Below are 27,022 nucleotides of genomic sequence, written 5' to 3'. Positions count from 1 at the left end.
TGATCTTTCATGATAACTGAGCAAAGATAAAGATGAGACAAATTTCAAGGTGCAGAAAAGGGAAGTGGGAAAAAGCAATCAAGGCCAAGGTTTGTGGTGGTTGTTGGCACTGAGGAATGGAGCAATGGAGCTGGTGAAAAAAGAACATGCATTTTGTCACTGAATTACTCCAGTCCTTCACCCTTTCAGACTTTCCACTTTATTTCTTCCTCTGCTCTCATTTTCTTTGTATCTTAAAACTTTTTATCTTGATTAGAATTGTGAACTCTGTTTCTTTCTCCACATGAACATTTCCTGCTTTTTCTGTTTCACTTAAATTTCTAGCATTTTCAGTATTTTGTTTTTAAATAATTCTATTTTCAATTTGAACATTCTGGAAAATCTATTCTTGATTAAATATAAAAATAAGTAAAGGTAGAGGCTCCATTACTGTCACTTAATACTACATACATTTAGAATGTAACATGCATAAAATTCTTTAACTTCTGTCTACCGTAAGGCAGACAGAGTCACTACTTTGTCCAGCGCCCCTCACAGAGACCTACAGCACTCAGTTCCAAGGTGGTCTCCCCTCCAAGTACTTACTGACCAGGCCTGAGCCTGCTTAGCTTCTGAGATGAGACAATCTCATGCATATTCAGGCTATGTTTTTTTAAAATCAATTCTATTAGTGCATCACACAGGCCTCTTACACGATCAGAGGTAATAATAAACAATGTAAATAAAACATTCTTATAATGTCCAACTTTTTACATCTCTATTAAATTTACTACGTCAGCCTTAACTTTACTCCGAGACATTGACAGGGACATTTGTTCATCATCCATTAACTCAATTGTATGCATGAATACATTACAATCTTCAAGTGTTATTCTTGCAAATCATGGTAAAATTTCAGATGAAACTAATTTGGTGAGAGATGAAATGTATGCATAAAGAAAAATCCTATTCATGATATTATCAGCATTAAAACTATTTCTTCAACACCAAGAAAAGCCTATTCATTGCCTTAAGCTGGCATTTGCTTTCTAGCTTAACTACATTTCATGTCTGTACCAACAGGCAGCCCGAACATGGCATCCTGATGTTGCCAGGTTTTTGATAGAGAGACATGCTAATGTTAACAAGCCTGATAACTATGGTGTTACCCCACTGCATGTAGCTGCAGCAACTGATTATCCTGAAATGGTCGACTTTCTTCTGGATTGCGATGGTAAGACTCTTTGGAAGTGTGGTAATAAAATAATAACAGTGCTCTACTAAGAGGGAGGAAAGTTGTTTCTACAGCTTGTCATTGATGCCACCATGAATATGTGTGCATGTTGACCCAGCTGTGTATTTATTCCAGTGTCACCTGGTTTCAACACTTCACATTTTGTGATGCCTTCTCTGGATGTTAGCTGATAAAACCTTGATGGGGCTGTGGCCTATAAAATGATTTTGCTATCAAATCAAGCAAATCGGGTGAACACGAAATACAAATGAGTCTAATATCCATGAGGGATATGAAAGAATTTCCATTACTAGACCAGGATTCTGGACCATTGAACCAGAGATATATCCCCATAAGAAAGGGTAACTGAAACTAATGGATTGCTGTTAAAGACCATCTGATTCACTCATGTCCACAATTACCTGGTTTGACTTGTCCCTGACTCCAGATTTACTGCTATCATTGACTCCTCTTTCTCTTTGGTTCAGGAGAAGTTTGAAATTTGAGAAACCATACGAGCATTGCCAGTAATGTCCGGACATCTGATAGGCCTTGCTCATTTATGCCCTACAACCAATCTGTTGTGCAGAAGACCCATATCCAAATTCCTTTCTTAAGCTGCAGCCTGCTGATTTCTACCAAATCAATTGATAACTATTTTCAAATTATTATGTTGCCCAATATACCAACTATTCTTCTGCAAAATATTAAGCAAAGGTAATGTGCTACGTACGTACAGCAGGCAATTGCTTATAACTGTTATCATCCCCTTTTAAAGCAAACATTGAAGCAAAGACAAATGGAATGCTGCAGACCCCAGTCCACTATGCTGCAAAGTACGATGCTGCTGGCTCCTTGAACTGTCTATTGAAACATGACGCTGACATCAATGCAAGAGACTACAAACAGAGAACACCTCTACACCTGGCAACAGAGCTTGGTAAGATGCACAAGTTGTTTTCATTAAAGTTCGTATCTTGATATGATTTGATCTGAAAGTTTATTGTCATGTACAATGTACAGATGCACCATAATTCTGACTTGCAGCAGTTACGCCAGCCCGTCAGGTACAATAGTATTAATAAAGTAACCACCATACACCATAGGACAATAAAAAGAGGTAATAAATATAAAGAGATAGAATATTCACAGTTGCAGTTAGTGCAAAAAATGGTGATGTTTCCATAGTGAAGGCAGAGTGCAGAGGTCCTGGAGTTGTTATGGTCAAGACATGATCTCCATGCTTCTCAATATTGGATATTCCATGGGTTCTGTTGGTTGCCAGGACACTGTATTTGATTTGAATTTTTTGAAACATGAAAATCTGCAGGCGCTGTGATTGTAAGAAAAGCAATCTGAAATGCTGGAGGATCTCAGCCATTCTTTTCAGTGTCCATAAAAAGCAAAGATATATTGCTGACGTTTTGGGCCTGGGCCCTTCTTCAGGGAATAAGCAGAATGAGCTGGAAACAGGAAATCTCAGAAAGTCTCAGAATTCAGACAATGCTGACTGGAGGAAGAATCCAAACCAACAAAACATGTCAATTGGATATGATGAGAGAAATGTAAAGATTTATCATGTCTGTGTGAAAGGAGACAGGGAAGGGAGAGAACGCTTGGGGAAGGCAATGCAGAAAGAAGTGAGGTGGGGCAGGGTTTAAGGAAAGCTAGAGAAGTCAATATTAATGCCATCCAGTTGGAAGGAGCCCAGTCGGAAGATGAAGCGTTGTTCCTCTAATTTGCAGGTGGTTGCAGTGAACTGGGATCCACTGATAGTGTTTTGTGCTGATGGCTGGCTCCATCCCCATCTGAAGACTAGTGTGAAACCCTCACCCTAACCATAGTTATAAGCTAATAAAATCATTTGTTTTCCCTCCAGTCGTGAGAGCTTTTATTCACGCTACAATTTTATTAGCTTATTCCCCAAACGATGGAAGAGCTACTCAAGCCAGTTATGTTGCTGATAGAGCCTCTGTCCCCCGACACGGCCAAGGAGTTCACATACTGGCTAGACTGCTTCCAGGCCTACCTGAACGTGACCAGAGACATCTTCCACACCAATGAACTCAGGAGATCCACACTCGTTTCAAGGGTAAGAACAAAAGGGTATGCAGTCATCAGGGACTGCACTACATATGACACTGCCATTGAGGCGTTGAAGGCTAGGTACCTGAAGTCACAAAACAAGGTCCTAGTGAGGCACCTACTCGCTCTATGTTGCCTATGCCCAGAAGAGACCATCAATGACTATCTGCTGGATCTGTGGACCCTTGCCAAGAAGTGCAGGTATGAAGTGGCTATGGGTCATGTTCATGCGGAAGAACACATCCGGGACACTCTAGTCACGGGAGTCCACTCAAGGTACGGGGCAGCGACTGCTCAAGTTGGGAAAGAAGGACCTGGCTAGCCACATTGAACTGGCCAAATCATTGGAACAGGCCAAGCTTGAGAACGATGACCTCTAAGCCAGTGAGCTTGTTCACCCAGGTGACCCCATCCAAGGAGCGGCTGCTCCTGCTACCCCAACCCTAATGGCTGTCGCTTCCCATGCTAGGGAGTGCTTTTTCTGAAGCAAGAGCCAGCATCCCCGATCTCATTGCCTGACTAAAGACTCAGTGTGTTCCAGCTGTGGTAAGAAAGAACATTGGGCAAGGGTTTGCCGAATGAGGGGAAGCTCGTGGCCTGCACCGCCCCCGGATCCGATTCCAGCCCCAAACTGTCTGCCCCAAATTCATTCAAACTCAGCGCCATCATTGTCGGAGGAGGAAGGAGGGCGGCCACCTTGCTGCACCACAAGGTCAACACCATCTTACCCATGTATGGGAACCCAGGATGGTTGGGGCCACTCGAGTGAAGAGCATGGAGTCTCGATAGTCGTAGATCAGGACAGACCTCACCAGTTCAGCAACTCCATAGTGACTGTGAAGGTAAACGGACATTCCACTAAATGCCTAATCAACATGGGCTCTTCTGAAAGCTTCATAGACTCACGGACTGTGCTAAATTACAACATGAAGATGTATCCTTCCAATTATCACATATTCCTTGCGACCCATTCGCATTCTACACTTATTCAACAACATAGTACATCTGTCATTTGAGGGGGGGGGATTTTTGTAAATTTCGCCTGTATATACTTGATGAATTGTGTGCTTTGGTGTTGTTTGGTCTGGACTTCCTGTGTCACCTTACAAGCGTGACCTTGGAGTATTCTGGTCCCCTCCCCCTGTAACGATTCGGAACGGAGGGCCCCTAAAATCAGAACCCACATGCAGCCTCTCCTCACTTAATATTGATTTATTGAATATTAAGTGAGCCCTGATCCTCACTTATAACTCTGACAAATGCGTGTCCAGGACTAAACGTCTGGCTATCCTTGGCTACGTGATGGAGAATGGCATAATTGGCCTCGATCCCAATAGGATGCGCCCCCTGTTAGAGCTCCCCATTCCCAGGACCACAAAGACTTTGAGGAGATGCCTGGGGTTTTTCTCCTATTACGTCGAATGGATCCCTCAGTACGCTGATAAGGTTCACCCTCTCTTAAAAGCCACTAATTTCTCCCTCTTGGCTGAAGCCCAGATGGCTTTTAACTACCTCTGGAATGACATTGTGAAAGCCACCATGCATGCGGTGGATGAGAATGTATCTTTCCAAGTGGAAAGCTACACTTCGGATGTAGCTCTGGCTGCTACCCTCAACCAGGTGGGCAGGCCAGTTGCATTTTTTTCTCAGACATTAAAGGCCATGACCTCTGGAACCCATCTGTGGAAAAGGAGGCTCAAGCCATTGTAGAAGCCGTGAGACATTGGAGGCACTACCTGGCTGGTAGGAGACGCTCCTTATTGACCAGCGCTCAGTTGCATTCATGTTTAATAATGTCAAGAGGGGAAAAATCAAAAATGACAAGATTGCTAGGTGGAGGATCGAGCTCTCCACCTACAATTATGACATCGCCTATCAGCCAGGGGCCTTTAATGACCCTCTAGATGCCTTATCCAGAGGAAGCTGTGCCTCTGCACACATCCATCAACTGCGGTCTCTGCATAATGAGCTCTACCATCCAGGGGTTACCCGCATGGCTCATTTTGTCAAGGCGCACAGACTGCCCTACCTCATGGAAGACTTCTGGGAAATGACCAGGTCTTGCCAGGTCTGCGCGGAGTGCAAGCTGCACTTCTACCACCCCGCAAAGGTGCACCTGATCGTCAACCAGGCCCATAGAACAGCTCAGTGTCAATTTTAAGGGACCTCTCCCCTCCACAAATGGGAACACTTTCTTCCTCTATATCATTGATGAGTACTCCCACTTCCAGTTCACTATTCTACATCCAGACACCTCCACTTCGTCAGTCGTAAAGTCATAGACTCCAGTTTCACCCTGTTTGGGTATCCCAGCTATATTTATAGCGACTGAGCTCATCCTTTTTGAGTGATGAGCTACGTCAGTACATGCTGGTGAGGGGCATCGCATCCAGCAGGACTACTAGCTACAACCTACAGGGGAACAAGCAGGTTGAAAAGGATAATGCCACGGTCTGGAAGGCTGTCAAACTGACCCTGAAGTCAAAAGGCCTTCCAGACTCATGCTGGCAGGAGGTCCTCCCTATGGCACTCCATTACATCCGGTCGCTACTATGTACCGCGACCAACGCTACTCCTCACAAGCTTCTATTCAGTTTCGAAAGAAGGTCGACCTCGGGAACTACACTCCCAATCTGACTCCCCACTCCTGGTCCAGTCTTTCTCAGGAAGCATGCGAGGAGAAGAAAGACCAACACCCTGGTGGAAAGGGTGAAACAGATCCACACCAATCCCACATACGCCTATGTGGAGAACCTGGATGGGAGGGAGGACACTGTATCAATCAGGGGCCTGGTACCCACTGGAACAGAAAGTCTGTTGCCTTGTGCCCTGCATGCCACAGACCTCATTCTCGCCACCCCAGTCAGGGCTTCAAGGGATCCAGTTCAGGAGGAAAGTGCATCCCCCTCCACTGTTGAGCCGGAGACCCAGCCCGCCTCTTCTCCCTCATGAGGGGACCAGGAGTCCAAGGCCCCCTGGTGCTAAGGCACTCCACCAGGATCTCCAGACCCCAGGACTGCTTAAATCTGTGAATTTGTAAATAACTATATTTTTAAACTTTTTTCTTGAACCCAAGTTCTCTGTCTTCATTCACACACCCTAAATTCCACAGGCAGGGGTGAATGCAGTGAACTGGGATTCACTGGTAGTGTGTTGTGCTGATGGCTGGCCCTGCCTCCTGGCTCTGCTCCCATCTGCTCACATATTACCCCGGGTTTCCCACCTAAACCCAGAACCCTTCTTAAGACTGCTGTGAAATCCTACCCATAGTTATAAGCTAATAAAAGCATTTGTTTTCCCTCCAGATGTGAGAGCTTTTATTCGCGTTACAGTGGTCTCAGTCTGGCAGTGCATAAGACCATGGACAGACATGTCAGCAAGGGAAGGAAATGTTTGGGGAATTGAAATGGGTGGTCAGTGGAATCTGAGTTTTGTAGGCTTTAACATTACAAGTTGCAATCATTTGTTTGTTGTTAGAAGAGCCACCTCAACATTTTCTATTTTTTTCACAGACCATTTTCTTGACTTGAGTTACTCTTTCCTTTGCTTGTCAACTTTTCTCCTCCTCACTGTTAGAATAGATCAGAAGCTTCATGAAATTTGTAAAAGTGGATGCACTCAAGTAACGACTCTAAAGGCAGATATGAGAAATCTTTTACATTATTTTTAAGTGTACTACACCTTCATACCCTATATCTTTGGTCCAGATCCCTGGTGCCTGAGGACTCTCATTATGACCGAATAGAAACTGTAGTGTAATTAAACAGGGTATCTGAAATGCTCTGAATCAGTGTGTGAATATGTACAATGCATGTGATAATCTAGTGCAGTGGTTCCCAACCTTTTACTTTCCACTCACATAGCACTTTAAGTAATCCCTATGCCATCAGTGCTCTGTGATTAGTAAATGATTGCTTAAAGTGGTTTTGAGTGGGAAGGGAAGGTTGAGGATCGCTGCTCTCGACCCAATTGTTACTGAAATATTTTGCTTGAGAAAAATTGTCGTGGCCCCATTTCCTTTGGAGTTATGAAACCTTGGACATAACAAGTCAAGTAGGTACAATTAAAACAGTGATTTTCAATCTTTTTCTTTCCACCCAATAACCACCTTAAGCAATCTCTTACTAATCACAGAGCACTTATGGCATAACGAATACTTAAAGTGGTATGTGAGTGGAAAGAAAAAGGTTGGGAACCACTGATCTAGTGAATTCATTCTGAAAAGTGCCATAGCAACCCAGCTTCCGAGGTTTATAGGTCTCAAAGTCTTCAGGCTAATATAATTGTTAGTGCGGGTAGCACATTTATAAAGAGGAATTGTCATGTGAGTCTGCACATTTTCATCAGCTAATGTGCAAACTGGAGTCTGGAAAACATTTAAATTGTAAATATAATGAGATATTTTCTGTTTGTGCCTAACCTGCTTTCGATTACTATTTTTTTCTGTGCTTCCTTTCAGATCGATCTGAGTCAGCTCGACTCTTACTGCAGTTTCAAGCGGATGCAGGAACTCATGATAATACAGGACAATTATGTCTAACATTGATGGCTGCAAACATGCCTCAGCTGGTGAGCACTTTGTTTAAAATTTGTTGCAATAGAATTGTAATAATAATAATAGCAGGATGCTACTATCCATCCCTAGACCTATTAGATCTGTTCACTGCTCCTGGTACACCCAGTCCATTCCTCAGACATCAGACTGCCATACATCTCTGTCCCACTGCACTGAGTCCCAAGGTATGCTCCTCAGTCACTCAACTCTGTCCCCAAGGCATTGGAAACAATCAATCTGGAATTTTGATATGGAATTGATAGGTACTTGAGGGAACACAATTCACAGAGCTATGGAGAATATGTCTGACCAATTGAAGTACCACAAGCCAGCTTAAACACAGCGGCCCACATGGCATCCATCTTCATGGTAGCAATTGTTTAATTCCCCCTGTCATTCTTCCTTAAACTCCTCTCAAAATCTTCCCCTCTGGGTGCACTGGTGTTCTTTCCCCATGCAACCACTGTGCCACCCTTGCCTACCACTACTCCTTCATCTTGATAAAATTTCTCTTTCCTGCTGATCTATTGCTTTTTTCCTTACAAGTTGTAGCTGTAGGATTCTACTAAATAGAATGCACATTGTGTTCTTAGTTCAGGAGGGACACAGTTCTGGTGTCTTGTTCTGTATTGGAATGAGGAAGTGCTACATTGTCTTGATGAAGTGTTTGAACCCAATATTTCAACCATTCTTTTTCTCCCATTGATGCTTCTTGGTCTGTTGAGTTCCTCCAGCAGATTGTTGATCTATCTAAAGTCTCTTGTGGAGTCTAGAAATCACAAGTGGGCTTTGCCAAAAGTTGTTTATGCTCAGAGTGGCTGGATAACATTGGTGGTCTGTGAGCATGCAGATAAATCTCTTCTTGGATGAAGTATGTCCAAGCTATCCATAAAAGAACAGGTGAAGGTCAACAAGGATTTGTATATAATCCTGTAGCAAAAGTAAATAGGGCATCTTTCTTCCCAAATCTAATAGGCATACACAGCTTTGGACCAGTTTCTTGTCAAGGATAGAGCTAACCGAAAACAGTACTTTATGCTGAACATACTGATACCCCAACCTACAGGTGAGTTGACTTATTCATCTTTGTGAATTGGATATTCATAGCTTGATTAGCACAAAAACTTGATGGGCCAAATGGCCTACTTCTGTTCCTTTACCTTGTGAAACAGGCTGAATCTCAGGAGAAACCTGAGGGCTTGTGTACATGTATTTTCGATCCTTGGATTCCATAATTATCAAGGGACATCTTGCTGAATATGGAACCATTGAACATTACAGCACAGCAACAGGCCCCTTTGGCTCTTCTAGTCTGTGCCGAACCATTTTTCTGCCTAGTTCCACTGACCTGCACCCATCCCACAGCCCTCCATGCCTCTTCCATTCAGGTAGATCCAGTCCAAATTATTCTTAAATGTTAAAAATTAACCCACATTCACCACTTCAGCTGGCAGCTCATTTCACACTCCCACCACTTTCTGAGTGAAAAAGTTTCCCCTGAACTTTTCCCCTTTTAGCTTTAACCCATGTCCTCTGGTTTGGATCTCACTTATCCTCAGTGGAAAAAAGCCTTCATACATATACTCTGTCTATCCCCCTCATAATTTTAAATACCTTTATCAAATTTCCCCTCATTCTTCTACACTCTAGGGAATAAAATCCTAACCTGTTTAACCTTTCCCTGTAACTCAGTTCCTGAAGTCCAGGCAACACCCAAGTTAATCTTCTCTGCACTCTTTCTATCTTATTGGTATTTTTCCTGCAGTTAGATGACCAAAACTACACACGATACTCCAAATTTGACCTCATCGATGTCTTATACAACTTTAACATAACATCCCAACTCCTGTACTCAGTACTTTAATTTATAAAGGTCAATATGCCAAAGGCTCTTTACAACCCTATCTACCTGTGACGCCACTTTCAGGGAATTATGTATCTGTATTTCCAGATCCCTCTGTTTCTGTTCTACCACACTCCCTGAGCCCTACCATTTACTGTGTAAATGTTAATATGTTAAACAATTGCCCAACCTTGTACATAACAGACATTCATAAGCCTAACTTCAATCAAACCAGCTGTTGGGAGGCAAGTATGATTGGCACCTGTTTATCATCAGTGTTCAAAGACCCATTACTCCCTCATTATATCCATACTGACTGGTCTTCTCTAAATCTTTTCCATGATCTTCTGTGAGCACTTTCCTAGTTTCATTGCATTTATTAACATCAAGTTGTATCAAATTTAGTTTATTTGAGAAGCCTATGCATTTTTTTTGTTTTCATCACAATTTTTAAATTTCAAGTCTTGCATTCATGAAATGTCGACTGTCTTTTGGCTGATATCTAATAATTTATAAACTGATTTACAGCAGCAAAAATGTCAAGATCAAAACCATAGCATGCCACAGAGCAACAATGTGGTTATTTTGTTCATATTTGAACAACGCTGGTGACTGAATTTAACTCATAATAATGCAATTATTTATTTTAATATTATTGAATAGTTATTATAAAATAAAGAATAGTTAATGAAAGCAGCAGCTAGGGCAGTGGAATGCTCCGAATGTAGCATGTGGGAAATCTGGGACCGTACAATTGTACCTGATGACTACACCTGCAAAAGGGGCATCGAGCTACAGCTTCTTAGAGACCGAGTTAGGGAACTGGAGCTGGACGAACTCTGGATCATTTGGGATGCAGAGGCAGAGATAGAGAGGAGCTTCAGGGAGATAGTCACCCCCAAAAATCAGAAGGCAGGTAGCTGGGTGTCGATTAAGAGAGGAAAAGGGAATAGACACACAATGCAGAGCACCCCTGTGGCCGTTCCCCTCAACAATGAGTATACTTCTTTGGATACTGTTGTGGGGGGGGGGAATGATCTAACAGCGACAAGTCATAATGGTCATGTCTCTGGCACAGCTTCTGGCCCCTCAAATCAGAATGGGGGGGGTGTGAAGAGGAGAGCCATGGTGATTAGGACTTGTTGGTTAGGTGAACAGATAGGAGGTTCTATGAAGGAGATCGAGGCTCCTGGATGGTAGTTTGCCTCCCAAATGTTATGCAACCAATCTTTAACAGAAATACTGAAATAATTTTTAAACAAGCAGACACAAGTAATAGTTGAGGACATCACTATCCAGATCGGCAACATTTCTTTTAGCCGGTCAATGAAATCCTCTGGAGTTGATTCTCTTTAACTAACAGACAATTGTCTAATCTAAAAAGGGCTTCTTTTTATTCCTATTCATGAGTCGGATCTGTAACCTGTTTCCAGATCTCTCTGTTCAGAGTTAATTAATAGAAGAGTTTCCACCCTCCTTTGCAATAGGCTGAAAAATGAAGATAATGGGCTTTGAAAGGCCTGGACTGCAGATCCGAAAACATCTGTTCAAATTGCATCACAGTAGTTGAGGAAAATAAACTCAACTAATTAAATAAATCTAGAATAAAAGGCAAATGCCAGCATCAGTGACCGGAGGACCACTCCGGACCACTCCGGACCACTCCGGACCACTCCGGACCACTCCGGACCACTCCGGACCACTCCGGACCACTCCGGACCACTCCGGACCACTCCGGACCACTCCGGACCACTCCGGACCACTCCGGACCACTCCGGACCACTCCGGACCACTCCGGACCACTCCGGACCACTCCGGACCACTCCGGACCACTCCGGACCACTCGATTATCAATGCCTTACGTGAAAGGAAATTTGATTCCATTATAGTTTGGTTTACCTGTATGGTAATCGAGTGGTTAAGTTCCCAGACTGGTAGGTAGAGATCTGGAGGAATGTTAAATTTATTCAGTCACCAGCATTGCTCAAATATGAACAAAATAACCACGTTGCTGCAGCACTGGAGGGCATCTAACTCTTAAAGCACAGTAGGGCATCATCAACACAAGGAAGAGAAATTAAGCTCTCAAGGATTAAAATAAAATAAATGAGAACATAGTAAGCATACTATATCCTGAGGAATAATAGCAGCTTATGTTAAGGTAAAGGTCTTATGGTCATGTAATACATTTAGAATGTAAAATGCATGAAATTCTTTGTCGACTGTAAGGCAGACAGACTTGCCACTTTGTCCATTGCCCGGCACAGAAACCAACAGCATCTGGTGTACCTCGACCATCTCTCCACCAAGTTCTGAGCCTGCTTAGCTTCCAAGATCGGACAATCTCAGGTGTATTCAGGCTGTTAGGTGCTAGAAGTAGAAAGTAAAAGAAAATGTATTTTTTTTCGATAATTCATAGGTTCTGAATCTCATAAATTTCAATTTGAGGGATTTGGTAATGCTTACTGATAAGGCTGATTTCCATGCATTAGAGGCCCAGAATGACTGTCTGTCAGCCCCGAATCTTCATCTCGTGGCCTTTGTAAAGTGATTTTTTAGAGAGATGTTTGTGTGTCAAGGTACCATACTGGAAATCACCCTTGAGTGCCTAGTAAAAATTAAATACCTCAGCATAAACTCTAAAAGTGAGAGATGCCGAAAGAATAATGTGCACATGGGATTAATTGGCAGTGACCATTTTTACCATGGTTTATAAATGTTTATATGTCACTGAAACTAACTTGTGAAACCCACTTCATAATTTAACATATGGCATCTTTTAACCTGATTGATATTACAAAGTCATAATGTTGGAATGTGGTAGTAAAGGACCACACAGAACAATGAAGATAAGTGACCAGCTTGGAATTTATACATTTCATCAATATTGACTGAAATCATTATGCAGAAGAAATGTTATTTTGTGGAGGTGAAAAATGAGGGCTGTATATCTGATAGAGTATTAACATTTGTAGGATCATGAATCATACTTGATGTTTATTAATTTTGTGAATTTTTTATATATGCAGAGACCAGTAACAGTCATGCTAAATCCTTGGTAAGTATTTCTTCATTATTGATAAGAATATTGTATCAATTCTCAAATATCAAAGTTCTCAGAACAATCTCTTTCCTGACTGAACAAAATGAGGACAGATCAAATGTGAGATTCAAGAATTGTGTAACAATAAATAATTTGTTCATTGCTTGAAATCCATTTGCTTCACTGGCTCTGAGCCTTTTAATTTTAGCTTTCATTCAAGTTATTGGTGAATGTCTTGAAGTTCCATAATACGTTTAAATTGGCGGTTGCTTGCACATAGCTTGGATTAAGAAGTTAAGTGTGGACTGCTTCTTTGCATGTAAACAGTAGATGATAAACAGAATAATGAGTCCCAGGATGCTGCGATGAATTAATGAAGTGGAATAATTGAAGTGTTTACAACAGCCTTCAAGTTTCAATACTTGTTTGCCTTCATTAAATTATTTTCTCTTTAAAATATTTTTTATTGATTTCCCCAAACTTTAGTGGTGCTGTTACCACATTAAGACAGGCTCTTATCTGACAGCCATCAAGCCTCATAATAGATTGAGTTCTCACTGGGAAAACTGAGCTGAGCTTTGGAATAATGCTTGCATTGCAAAGTTTTAATAAGCCCTTTTTTTGTTGTTGTTTTGTGATTCTGTTTAATAAAATTGAAACTCCCGTGCAGTAATTAGAGTTCACTTTTATGAAGGTCAGAATGGAGTTCATTGCCACAGGAAGAGCAGAAAATGCAAGGCTTTGGTTTTGTTTTCCAAATATTAGATGAGTACATGAGAGAAATAGAAAATCGAAAAGTAAGCAGATAGGCTGATTTGAGATAGATGGATCGAGTGCAGCCTAATTTAGATATGAACACTAGTACTGCCTAAACTCGTGCACAAATAAAAGGTAAATAGCTTCTTAATGTTGATGATGAACATTGGCACAGCTGGTAAGCTACTGTTGTCTATCTCCAGCAATCTGGGTCCCGGGTCAATTCTGAGCACTGGCATTGCTCTCCCTGTGACAATGTGGGATTCCTCTGGGTGCTCTGGTTTTTGTCCCAATCCCAAAGATGCTGGTAGGTTAATTGGTCACTGTAAATTGTACTTGGTATATGTGAGTGATTGATAAGAATGTGAAGAAAATAAATGGAATCAGTGTAGGATCTGAGTTAATGGACAGGATGGACTGAATAAGGCAGAAAGGTTAATCTCCATGTTGAGTTTCTCTGACTCCTGCTCCATTTCCACTCGCGTGCATTTATATTAATTGACCCCAAATGATGATAGGTTGTAAAATTGATAGAAATATAGTAACAATTGGTTATTGGGTAGGCCAAAGTGGAGTTGACATAGATTTGATGACCAAATGGAAATAGAGAAATGTAAGATTGAAGCCAATCATAATAGAATTGGGTGTGTTAATTGCACACACAAAACCATTCTTCTGTGGAAGAAGTCCTCTTGTTCTTTGCTTCAAAGCCAGCTAGAACAATTATGTTCAGGTTTAGACACAAATTTAGCTTCTGTTGGAATTTAAAACAGGTCTGTGTCAGTGATCAGGTTAGCAGAAGCATGCACTATAAATGCGACTCCTCTGCATCCCCTTGTGGCTGGTTTAGAGCATCAATGGCAGCACCTTCTCTCTGACTTGAGGAACAGGAAACGAGGGAACTACAAGATCATTTTAGAAGATGATAAAATAGGTAACTATGATTTACATTCAGGCAATTAATGTTGGAAATGCTACTAATGCCATGCAGTTGGCTGAACATTAAAGTAAACTGACCAAAAAAATGTATTTTACCTTATTAGAACCACTCTGCTTACCATCATTAACACTCTAGTTAATATATTTATTATTTTTTTATCAGTGATACTTTATTGGTGTAATGCGCGTCGAAAGAACCAAAGAGTTGTTGATCCAAACCAAGGCTTTTATTAACTAAAAGACTGGAGCATATCACAAGTAGGTCGACCAGTCCAGAATGACCTGGTCTGGCTAGAAGCAATCCTTTAAGACAGGGGTGTCAAACTCAAATTCACAGAGGGCCAAAATTAAAAACTTGGACTAAGTCGAGGGCCGAACTAAATATTTATTGAAAATTTTCAACAACATCTGCATGTTTTCTCTTCTTTCAACATATGTAATGTTAAACTTTAGGATATAACTTTAGGAGGATAATGTTACAGGTCAGGAGTAGGTAGCTCAAGTTCACCCTTTGCTTGACCTGAGGGAAACCTATTTGGTCCCTGTGGAGATGTAGTCAGCATTCACAAGCTGTGTCCATTTTGACCTGCATCAAGACTCAGCATTTCCTGCTCACTCCTCAGGCTCTAGGCCTCTATTCACCCTCGACCCACCATCCCTCTACCTGACCAGTCCTTTACCCAACCTCTACTCACCCCTCACTCCACTCGCTCTGCCTCTACCCACCCCATCCTATACACACCCCTCTACTGCCTCTCCTCTCAACCTGTTCCTCCCTCTACCCGTCTCTCACCCTCTAATCACTCCTCCCCTACTCGCCCTGCCCCTCCCCTTTTACCTCTTCCCTATCCACCCCTCCTTCTACTCATCCCTCCCTCTAACTGCCCCTCTCACCACCATAACTTTCCCTGCCCATTACTCCTCACCTACACCCTCTGCCCACCCCTGCTTACCCACCCACTCAGGCCCTGCGCGCTGCCGATCAGCCACCATCTCTCTCTTCACGTGCAGGGCCGAACCAGCTGTCCCTGGGGTCCGCGCAGGTGCAAGCGCTGAAGGCCGTGGCGACCGGGAGAAGTGCGCTTGCGCTGTGGAAGGGCTGTCTGGTGCCAGTCGCGTGGGGCTCGCACTGCCCGGGGGCCGTGCGCAGCCTGCCATGCCCGTCGCGTCGACAGGAAATCACAGGCGCTCGCCCATCCGCCGCACCGCTCGACAGGTGGGAGAAGTGACTGGTTGTGCGGGGAGCCTTCCAACTGGCTTGCCGGCTGATGACATCGACAGACTTCTCGTGTTACAATTTCTTGTGTTACAATGGGGAAGGATGTGCAATGAAGGGGGAGGATGGTGGGGGTGACATTACCAAAAAACAGCATCGGCTCTCGCTGCAGGGCGGGCCACCTCTAATACATTTTTGAAATGATCTTGCGGGCCAAATATAATTATATCACGGGCCAGAGTTTGACATGTGTGCTTGGTGTGGCTACACTCTCAGCCAATCACAGTCATCCTACACTACCATCTGTACATATGTACATATACACATTGGTGATAGAATCTATACTATCACAGGCAGTTACTAGCTTTCCTTTTTAAAACTAGATTATTGATTGCATTGTTCGCTGAGATATTTAGGATGATTATGTAGATCCTTAAATTATTGAGGAAAAAAATCGGTTAATTCTTTGTCTCTAAATTGCACAGTTCTGTTGTCCTCAATTATGATACAAAGGTATCTATATCCATTCAAGGCTCTTGTATTTACCAAGCTCTAACACTTTTGAAAATGTATTGGTAATCCTTAGTTTTTCTTACTTTCCTAGTATTCTATCTTATGGTCACCTTAGTGTACAGGTAGGAGCAATTCTCCTCTGAAATCTCTCTCTGCCTTGTTCTTTCTGGGCTTCATGTATAGGATTGCACTTGTATCTCTTTGCATGATCTTGATGTTACACTGAGATACCTTTCATTGTCTCCTTTGCCACTTATCCTCTGCTGGACAAGTAAGTTTTCCTCAATTGAAACTTTCCTTATTCAAACATGCCTTAATGTGGTAAAAAGCAAATATGGCAAAATAACCAATTCATGCAAAGCAGTTTTGCTACTAAAGCTTGAGATCAAGGAGATGGAAAGGGAAGATTTCAGCAAAGAAAATAAAGAAGTAGAATTAATTTGGGTATAATGAAGAACAGCAAGGGACAGCAAAATGGTGGTGAGGATTGTATTTTGGCTCCTCAAGCAGTTGTGATAGTGCAGGGTTCAAAGTTCAGATTTATTGTCAGAGTACATATATGACATCACATACAATCCTGGGAGAATTACCACTTATTGGTAGTGCAAAAATTTGTGCTCAAGAAGATATGTATACATGTGAACAAATAAAGAAATTTAAACAAACTGCAATACAGAGAGGAAAAGAAGAATAACATGCAAAAGTCCTTAAATGAGTCCTGATTGAGTTTGTTATTGAGGAGTCGGATGGTGGAGGGGTAGCAGCTGTTCCTGATGGTAGCAGTGAGAACTTGTTATTCAATATTAATTCAGAGATTAATTCTCAATTTTCCCTGCTGAAATGGGAGGGGGGGGGGGTTATATCCCTGTGGGTCTTATTTTCCATCAAATATGGCATATAGATAAGAGACAAGAGCTGCTGTCATAGGTTGGGTAACTACATTTAAAAAAATAACATTCAAAAATACTTTTCAAGTAAAATAAAAGCAATTGGGAAAAATGGTCCATCCATGGCCATCAACTTGAGAGTTTATTATCATGTACAGCATGCAAATACTTGCTCTACACAGGTATGCAACATACACTAAAAAAACAAGTATAAATTAAATGACCACATGTGAGGGGAAAAAAAAATAAAAAGAGGATAAATAGTCAAGGTTGCAATGGGTACAAAAAAAAAGTGACGTCATAATACTGCAGACAATCTTTGGTCAGAATAGAGTTTTAGGGGAATATAGAAAGGTTCAAAAACCTGGTAGGTGTTGGGGGAAAACACTTTTCTTGAATCCAGAGGTGCCAGGTTTCAGAATTCTGTACCTCCTGTCTGAAATTAGCAGTGAGAAGAGAACATGGCCAGTGACAGAGATTCTTTATGACTGTGCTCACGCACCTGATGGACTTGGCCAGTTTCTGTAGCCTTCTGAATTCCTGCATTCTTGAGTTTCCAAATCAAGCTGTGGTGCAACCAGTCAAGTACTTTCCACAGTACACCTGTAGTTCAATAGATTAGATGACATGCTAAGTCCTCTCAGACTCCTTGGAAGATCGAGATGTTGGTGAGGCTAAAGGGTGCATTAGGTCAGAGTAAAAGGGATAATGTTGTAGCCGCGCACTACTCGAAAGAAGACAACACATAGTGTAGTCAGGGTAAGCTCTGAGTTTTATTAGGGCTCAGGCCCAACTTTTATACTTGCACTGTTTCCGCCATGGCCTCCCTTGGCTGATGTCACAACATGCATAATAAAAGTGGGTTTCCTGCGTGTGGCCACTTTCCTACATAACAATGCTCTTCTTCCCTGCATAACAATGCTCTTCTTCCCTGCATGCTGTTTCTGTCTGTTGGCTGTGCAGTAAGGCCAGTGCCATTTTGAGGTCACTGGTCTTTAAGCTGCCCTTGCTGTTCACCCTTTGGTTCGCTTATTGGGGCCAGTGCCACTGTGCGGGCTGCTGGTCTTTGGTTGCACTCTCCGCCTGGAGTGCCAGCTTGATCGCTACAGCGGTGGGCTGCCACATTACACCATGCACCCCCACCCCAGAACCAGTGTATTGTCCTTGGTGCCCGAAGGTAAAATCTCTGCAGCCTTCAGTGGCCTGCCTCTTCAGTGCGGTGCTGGTGCCTCAACCAGGCGCGCCGGGTCTAGGTGTGTCGGCTTCAGCATGTCTGTGATGAAGACCTCCATCTTGCCTCTGACCTCCAGCTTGAACGTGGCCCCATTGTTGCGGATGACCTGGAATGACCTTCGTATGGCCCCTGAAGCGGTGGTTGATGTGGTCTTCTGTGTATGAAAACATACTCTCAGACCTGCAGGTCTTTGGGTACGTTGGTCCTCGCGTGACCATGCCTGGAAGGTGGAATCGCGACCAGGTTGCCGACTCTTTCCCTTAGCCAGCTGATGAACACTGCAGAGTCATCCTCCTGTTCACCTGGGGACAGTACGAATTTTCCCGGGATCACTAGTGGAGCTCCATAGACGAGTTCAACTGAAGAGGTGTTGAGGTCCTCCTTGGGCACCGTGCGGATGCCCAATGCCTATGGTAGCTCGTCTACCCAGTTGGGTCCTTGGAGACTGGTCATGAGTGCAGTTTAGAGGTGCCTGTGGAAGCACTCCACCAACCCATTGAACTGTGGGTGGTAAGCTGTTGTGTGATGCAGCTAGGCACCCCACAGGCTGGCGAGGTCGGACCACAGGCTGGAGGTGAACTGGGCCCCTCTGTCGGAGGTGATGTGGGATGGTAACCTGAACCATGCCACCCAGGATGAGACTGCGGGCCCTGCCGCATGAAATTGTGGATGTGTCTGTCAGCAGGACTGCATCTGGCCACCTGGTGTAGCGGTCGATCATCGTGAATAGATAGCATAAACCCCGGGATACTGGCAAGCATCCTACGATGTCCACGTGGATGTGGGCGAACCTTTGTTTTGCCGGCTCGAAGTGCTGAGGTGGGGTCTTGGTGTGCTGCTGTACCTTGGTTGTTTGGCATTACATGCACACCTTCGCCCACCCGCTGACCTGTTTCTGCAATCCATGACACACGTATTTGCTGACTACCAGCCAGACCACGGTCCAGATAGATGGGTGAGCCAGTCCATGGATGGAGTCAATAACCTGTCATCTCCAAGCTGCCGGGACAATGGGTCTGACCTGACCAGTGGCCATGTTGCAGAGGAAGGTGGTGTACCTGTGCCGACTGTGATGTCCTGGAGCTGCAGTCCCAATATGGCAGTCCTGTATTGGGCATCTCCTTGTCACTCTGCTGCACCTCCGCCAGTGCCAAGAAGTCCACTCCCCTTGATAGCGGGTGGATACTTTGATTGGACAGTGCGTCCTTGCTAGAAACATGCCTTGCATCTGTGGTGTACTCCAAGATGTAAGACAGGTGTCGTTGCTGGTGGGCCATTCAGGGGTCCGAGATCTTAGCCAAGGCGAAAGTCAGGGGCTTGTGATCTGTGAAAACCGTGAAGGACCTGCTCTCTAGGAAGTACCTGAAGTGGCGGATGGCTAAGTACAGCGCCTGTAGCTTTCTGTGAAAAGCGTTGTACTTCAGTTCTGGAGGCTGCAGATGGTTGCTGAAGAAAGCCAGCAGCCGCCAACTTCCTTCAATCTGCTGCTCCAGAACTCCACTGATTGCCATTACTGAGGCATCACCGTCAGGGCCATTGAAGCATCTGACTTGGAATGTGCCAGGAGATCGGCATCTGCCAGGGCTTCCTTCGTGCTTCCGCTGACTCCATGTCCCAAGTGATGTCCTTCACATTGCCTGCCATCTGGGCGAACAAGGGAAGCTGAGGGGATGAACCTGTGATAGAAATTGATTATCCCTATGAACTCCTGTAGTCCCTTGGTCATGATGGGCTGGGGAACTTCCAGATGGCCTCCACTTTACTGGGTAGTGGTATGGCTCCTTACCTGGTTATCCTGTGGCCCAGGAATTCAATGGCTTCCCATCTGAACCGGCATTTGGCTGGGTTGATCGTCAGGCTAAACTTGCTCAGTCGGGTGTAGAGGTTGCGGAGGTGTGCCATCCTGCTCGCCACGAGGATGTCATCCAGGTACATGAAGGTGCCGTCCAGGTCTCGGCCCACTGTATCCATGAGTCGCTGGAAGGTCTGTGCGGCGTTCTTTAGCCTGAAAAGCATTCAGAGGAATTTGAAGAGACCAAATGCGGTGATGATGGTGATCTTGGAGATATTATCAGGGTGTGCCGGGATCTTATGACATCCCTGCATGAGGTCAACATTGAAGAAGATCCTTGCCCCATGCAGGTTAGCCGCGAAGTCCTGGATGTGTGGCATGGGGTACCATTTCGGTGTTATGGTCTCGTTGAGCTGGCAGTAGCTGCCACATGGTCTCCAGCCCTCAGTTGCTTTGGGTACCATGTGCAGGGGAGAAGCACATGGGCTGTCAAACTGCCGTATGATGCCGAGCTCCTCCAGCTTCCTGAATTCCTCTTTCGCCAACTGGAGCTTCTCTGGAGGAAGGTGTCTTGCCCTTGCATGGAGCAGTGGGTCCTGGGTCAGGATGTGGTGTACTCCATGTCGAGGAATTGCTGTGGTGAATTGAGGGATGAGCACTGCAGGGAACTGGGTCAGGGCCCTGGCATACTCATTGTCCGATCTCTGTTTGGAATCCAGATGGAGTGCAGGTAGCCTGGCGTCTTTGAGGGGGAAGGTTTGAAAAATCTTGGCATGGACCAATCTCCTTCCCTTGAGGTCCATTAGCAGGCTGTGGGTGCACAGAAATTCTGCCCCGAGGAGTGGCTGTTCCACTGCGGCCAGCGTGAACACCCACAACAAGAGGCTGCCTCCCAACTGTACTTTGACCTTGTGGGTACCATATGTCTGAATCGTGATGTTGTTGGCAGCCCTCAGCAGGGGCACAACTGTCTGTTCCTGGTGTCCTGTCCCAATGAGCGTAGAATGCTAACCTCTGCTCCTGTGTCCACAATGAAGTGTCATCCAGACTGGCAGTCCTAAATGTACAGGAGGCTGTCTTGGTGGCCAGCCGTTGTGACCATTAGCGATAGCTGACCTCGGCATTTCCCTGAAATGTGCATGACAGCCTGCTCCAGCACCCCATCTCTGAAGGTAGAAACACTACTGGTCATCTGGGTCACCTCCTCTGATGTGCTGCTGTTCTCTCAGTGCCTCTGTATGGGTCTGGCTGTGGCATTTAGTGACTAGCCCCACAGACACCAAGCACGCTCTCTTCTATTTCCACAGAACATCTGCTCGTGCTGCGACTTTCCGGGGGGTCACTGAAATCACTGTGAGCCAGGAGCAGTTGGATGTCCTTGGGAGTTGCTGCAGGAATGTCCCCTAGCCAGACCAGGTGGAGCAGACGTGCTCCTCTCTCACGCCATGAGATCCCAAGGGTCTTGATCAGCAAGTCCTTGAAGGCGGTGTTCATGCCTTCTGATGGAGACTCCTGGATGAAGTTGGCCACCCAGACTGCTGTGCCCTGGTCCAGGGTGCATAACCGGGTGGACTCTGCTGTGATCTGCTGGTTCTGGAACTGTGCCTCAGCCTGGTCAAATCACACGCATGATTGATTTGTCCAGAAGGTTGGCAGCTTGAGAGCACCACCACGTTAACTACCGCCTGTTCGGTCATTGTTGGGTTCGCTCACTGCTGTCTAAATTGTCGGGGTCACCAAATGTAGCCGTGTGCTACTTGAAAGAAGACACTTGTAGGGTAGTCAAGTTAAACTCAGTTTTATTAGGGCTCAGGCCTGACTTTTATACTTGCACTGTTCCCTCCGTGGCCCCCCCTTGGTTGACGTCACAACATGCATAACAAAAGTGGGTTTCCCGCGTGCGGGTACTTTCCTGGATAACAATGCCCTTCTTCCCTGCGCGTTGTCCCTCTCAGCTGCGCAGCAAGGCCAGCACCATTTTGGGGTCACTGGCCTTTAAGCTGCCCTTGCCATTCACCCACCAGTTCGCTTGTTGGGGCCAGTGCTGCTGCGTGGCCTGCTGGCCTTTGGTTGTGCTTGCTGCCACAGCGTCTGCTACAATGTTACCAAATGAACAAAGTAAGTCTGAGGTTTGGGAAAATGTCAAAGTTGTTTTAAAAAAAAATCAAACCATTGATGAGGAAAAGGGAAATCAGTAAATAAGAAACATAAAAGATTGTAAGAAGGAAAATAAAAGGTCCAAAACATGCGGAGAGAAATTATACTGGGAAATAATGTAATGGCAGATAATTTTAACAAATCAGTTCATAGAAAAAGACACAGAAAACCTCTCAGGAAGCAGCGAAGAATTACAGGAAATGAGGATATACTTGTGACCGAGGGAGTGAATATTGGAATGGCAGGGTTGTTCGATGAGGTGGGATTTATCAGCATATTCCTGGATCCTCCTGGGTGCAGACTCGGTGAAACACACAGAATGTATTATGGGGAATGACTGCTTATAGATCCAAGGCAAATATTACCCCCGAATCCTGTATCTTGAGCCTGGGTTAACAGACTCAAATAAAAGAGATGGCCATATGGGACAAAGAAGAGATTTCTTCAGCAAGTATCCTTGGAATTTGAGAACAGAGGAGGTCCAATCACTGGGCATATTCAAGACAGATTGATCAAACTATAAATATGAAGGGGATCAAGGGGAATGTGGTCTTTGTCGGAACTGGTGCTGAGGAAGATGAGCAGCAATGATCTGATTGAGTATCAGAGCAATCACAAGGGACCAGATGGCCTACCCAATATGTGCGATCTTCAATTGCCTTAGTTCTTAATCATGCACTTCATAATTAAATTGGGTTTTTCACATAGTTCTATGGGTTAAACATTATTAACCACATTCGAAAAATACATTATACTCTGGGTTCACATGGCTGACTAAAGCTTGCAAATTATTATTGCAGTTCACCTAACTGATGAATGCATTCATTGCAAAGGCAACCGTCAAATCTTGACACAAACTTTATCTTTCGTTGTGTAACCTCTGTGTCAATATTCCATTTACATTTTTGATCATTTTAGTTAAGATCACAGCATATCCAAGCTGCTATTTATGATTAATATATTTCTGTCCTTCTTCTGCAATTGTATTGTAAATTTAGGTCAATTATATTTAAGAATTCACAACATTTACTTCTCTTAAAATATGAATGCTGGGAATAAATATTTTTCAGCAAACATTTTAATAGCTAAATCAGACAAGCTATATATTCATTGATTCTAAAAATGCTTCTTTCTTTATTCCTGCTAATATAATTCAGCTTGAAGTGATTGTTCAATATCGACAGCTGGACCTTATCATGCATCCCGTTGTCCAAAAATTAATTGCACTTAAATGGAGCCGCTTTGGAATGTAAGTGTAATTTCCTCCTGTTAAAAGCTGGAAAGAATGACTGTTAGCTGAGGTCCATGCTGCAAAGGCCATTAATTAATCCCTCACTGATTGTTTTTGGTTGGACCAAATTGGTCACAGTCTTGAAACCAAACTGACTCTGAACTTGTAGTCTTGTTGTGAGAGACGGTACATAATTTTAGCTCCTTAATATTGCCCATTCAACTCATCTCTCACACCACCTCCCAGACTGAACTATTCCAGTGTTCCAACAGTCTGTTTAAACAAGTTTATATTAAATTCTGCTGCACGTCTCCTATACTGTACCTTGTCTTATTTCTTCATTATCTCCATCCTTGACGACCTTCATGGAATCATTGAGAAATAGCCACTTTGCTACCCCCCCTCGTCCATGTTACCATCAAGTACCCACCTATACTAATCACACCCTGACTGCATTTTATTCTCCCTACATTTCACCTCAACTCCCTCAAAATTCTATAACTCAACTAAACACTAAGGACATTTTAAAATGGCCAATCATCCTGCTACCCTGCAATTCTTTGATATGTGGGAAGAAACTGGAGCATTGTTACCAGAATGCCTTGACCTTAAAACATTTATCTTTGTAATTAAATCCATTTAAGATGGATTAGGTTATATTTTGTATTGTATATAGATATGTTTTAAAGGAGACAAATTGTGGGGTTTTTTTTAGTGTAGGTCACACACAAACACTTCACAACACAGATATGATTTAAAATGCCAGAGCTCTGCTAAAGCCAGTCAGTCCAGGTTCCCACTGCCTTTGTAAAGACAATGGAAACTGCTTTGCTGAAGGACTTCACACGTAGGTGTTAATTAGACATGCTGTGGAGTAATGGATTATTGTTTTGGAAAGCAACAGATGAACAAAATCAAAGATTGGGTTCAGTGCCACAGTCTGTCTGAATGCAGTTTGCTGTTCTAAGAGGGTCGTGTGTGTGTGTGTGTGTGTGTGTGTGTGTGTGTGTGTGTGTGTGTGTGTGTGTGTGTGTGTGTGTGTGTGTGTGTGTGTGTGTGTGTGTGTGTGTGTGTGTGTGTGTGAGAGAGAGAGAAAATTCAGTTCAGCAGCAGCAGCTGGGACTGGAACAGGACAAGCTGGCAAACTTGTTTGAAACCCCATTTTGAAGATGGGTTGTGAGTTCTTAGTTCAGCCTGTTCAAAGCCCTTGTGGTCCATACAAGAGGAGATGGCTGCTGTATAATGTTTCACCTAAGATAAAGGAAACCGAAAAGGAACTCTATGGTGACCTGAAAGAAAGAGGTTATCATCTAGAAAACCCTGATGGGACAGGTTTTTTTGGCAAGATGCTGAAGTGGCTGATCGGATGGAATCAGTTGTGTGTGTCCAACGAGCAATAAATCTCTCTCTGAAAACCAATAAGAACCTTCCTGAGCATTAACCATTTACTTTTCAAGCACTAAAGCCTGGTGAAATTCATAAATGTTAAATTCTGTGCACAGTATAAGAATTGCCTGATACTGATGAACTTGGAGGAGTGAGAAATGGGATTGGACTGTGAATCAAATAACTTTTCTGAACTTATACACACTACATACATGCGTGATTAGAATTAGAAGGGGGTTAAGTTAATAGTAATAAGTTAAAGTTTGATCCTGTTTTTATATTTAAAGAAAATTAAAAGTAACTTTTGTTTAAGTAACCATTTCTTTTGGTGAATTTATATTACTGCTGGGTTTTGGGGTCCTCTGGGCCCATTACAACCACACATTTCTTTCTATTTCTGTTCAATTCTATAAACATCCAGGAACTCTATACTCAAACTTTGTATTCCAATCCTTTTTTGATTCTGTCCTCCAATTGTTGATGGCCAAACCTTCCAATAGTGAAATCCTCAGCTTGGAGTTCAGTTCTTACTCCTCCAAGACACTTCCAAAGACCCGTCTAATTTCTCAGGAATCTGTGCAATTAATCCAATTAGCTTCTGGAGAAGCTTCTTTGAACATTTATCATACAAACTTAAATACACATTATAATGATTTAACTATTCCTGTGTCTTTTTCATTATTTGCTGAAATTTGTCTGAGTTGTCCAAAAGAAGCTCATGCTTTGATTTTCTTTTAGGAGAGGAGTAGGGATTATGTTGACCCTCAACATCCTCTTCATTATTTCTTGGACTGTTCTAGGACTTAGCTCATCACTGGCTAATGTGAAACAACTTAGTTATGAACTACCTGGTGTGAGTACAATAACTTTATTTCAATTTAAGACATGTAACTTTCATCCATAATAAAAGTAAAAGAATCTGGAATTGACCTTGTCGACTGTATAATGTTGTGCAATGTCCTTGCTAGATAAGTGGATCCTCATTTCACTATTGAGATGCCAATGCAGTTCTGGAATATAAACAAAGGAGACTTCAATAGTTTCAAAGTACACCTATGGGGAAAAAAAATCTTACTTTTAAGATGAGAGAGGGGAAATATTCTCACCGGTGAGAGAGAACAGACTCCAGACTGGGCAGAGTCAGGAGAAACAATAATAGTTTCCAAACTTCCCAAAAGAGGAATTTTCACTCGTGCATTTGAAATCACTGGGTTGGATTATAAAGTGTTGTATGGGGCATTTGAAATTCATAGGCTGTGCAATGGTGCTTCAAAATTGTAGTGGGAATCTCTGTAAATTACAAATCTTCAATTACCAGATTAGAATCCCTTTCACTGACAGAAATAAGAAATGTAATTTCAGTTAATGATGTTTGGACAGACTTGAAATTGCCCATAACACATTAACTATTAAACTGAACAAATGCAGAGGTGATAATATTATGAATTACTGTTCTTGTGTGCAGACACAAATAACCTCGTGTCCTTCTATGAAAGTTATATTAATGTCAGGCAGGCTCCCTCTCTAATATTTGTGCTGCGGCTGACAGAATATCTTAATTTTCCTTCTAGTTTGTGACATTGTGCATGTTTCTACTGGATCACCTCGCATCACTGCGAATTTTTGTCCCCCGCATCACCTCGTATTTTACGACTACCCAAACTGTTTCTACTGAGCGATAAATACGCGGTGATGCGGGGCGATGCGAGGTGATGCGGGGCGACGCGAGGTGACCAGGAAGTTGGGTATTTTAAGGTCACATATCAGGTCATGCGATGATCAATTGAAAAGCACGGGTGAAAAATCGAGACTTCCTGTACACCGTGAATTTGTTACTCGCTGTGTTTCTACTGAAAAATCGTCCCTCGCATCACCGCGCATCGACCACCTCAAAAGGTGGATGACGGAGCACCTCGCATCACCGCGCATCAGCCACTACCCGATGTGTTTCTAGTGAGGAAAAATTCGAGGTGTTACCTCGCATCACCGCGCATCACCTCGCATTGCCCCGAATTTTCATCGCTCAGTAGAAACACGGCCATTGCCCTATCTCTTCATTGCTGGTTACCTCAAAATTCATTCATCTCTTCAGTACAGGTGATGGTTAATCTCACAGTGCAGCAATCATTCACCAATGACCAAACACACAAATGCTGGAGAAACTCAGCAGGT

General features: G+C 43.4%; 1 protein-coding gene and 1 long non-coding RNA gene across 2 annotated transcripts in view; one reads left to right on the top strand and one right to left on the bottom strand.

The window, feature by feature from the left end:
• The window catches only part of LOC138752677 (transient receptor potential cation channel subfamily A member 1-like), a 110,145-nt gene that overhangs the window by 35,038 nt on the left and 48,085 nt on the right, over positions 1-27,022 (top strand). Inside the window, exons 5-11 of the mRNA XM_069915404.1 lie at positions 1,063-1,213; positions 1,992-2,153; positions 7,758-7,867; positions 8,829-8,919; positions 14,676-14,704; positions 23,391-23,482; positions 25,589-25,703. Coding sequence (XP_069771505.1) covers positions 1,063-1,213; positions 1,992-2,153; positions 7,758-7,867; positions 8,829-8,919; positions 14,676-14,704; positions 23,391-23,482; positions 25,589-25,703 — 750 coding nt within the window. The remainder of the gene's footprint in view (positions 1-1,062; positions 1,214-1,991; positions 2,154-7,757; positions 7,868-8,828; positions 8,920-14,675; positions 14,705-23,390; positions 23,483-25,588; positions 25,704-27,022) is intronic.
• On the bottom strand, positions 12,169-27,007 carry LOC138752679 (uncharacterized). The gene is made up of 3 exons (XR_011350829.1): positions 26,919-27,007; positions 25,781-25,860; positions 12,169-12,304 (listed from the first exon to the last, which is right to left on the bottom strand). It is a non-coding gene; the product is annotated as an uncharacterized lncRNA (long non-coding RNA).

Source organism: Narcine bancroftii, chromosome 2 (genome assembly GCF_036971445.1).
Source record: "Narcine bancroftii isolate sNarBan1 chromosome 2, sNarBan1.hap1, whole genome shotgun sequence".
NCBI classification, from domain to species: Eukaryota; Metazoa; Chordata; class Chondrichthyes; order Torpediniformes; family Narcinidae; genus Narcine; species Narcine bancroftii.
This window is presented reverse-complemented; position numbering and strand designations above follow the sequence as displayed.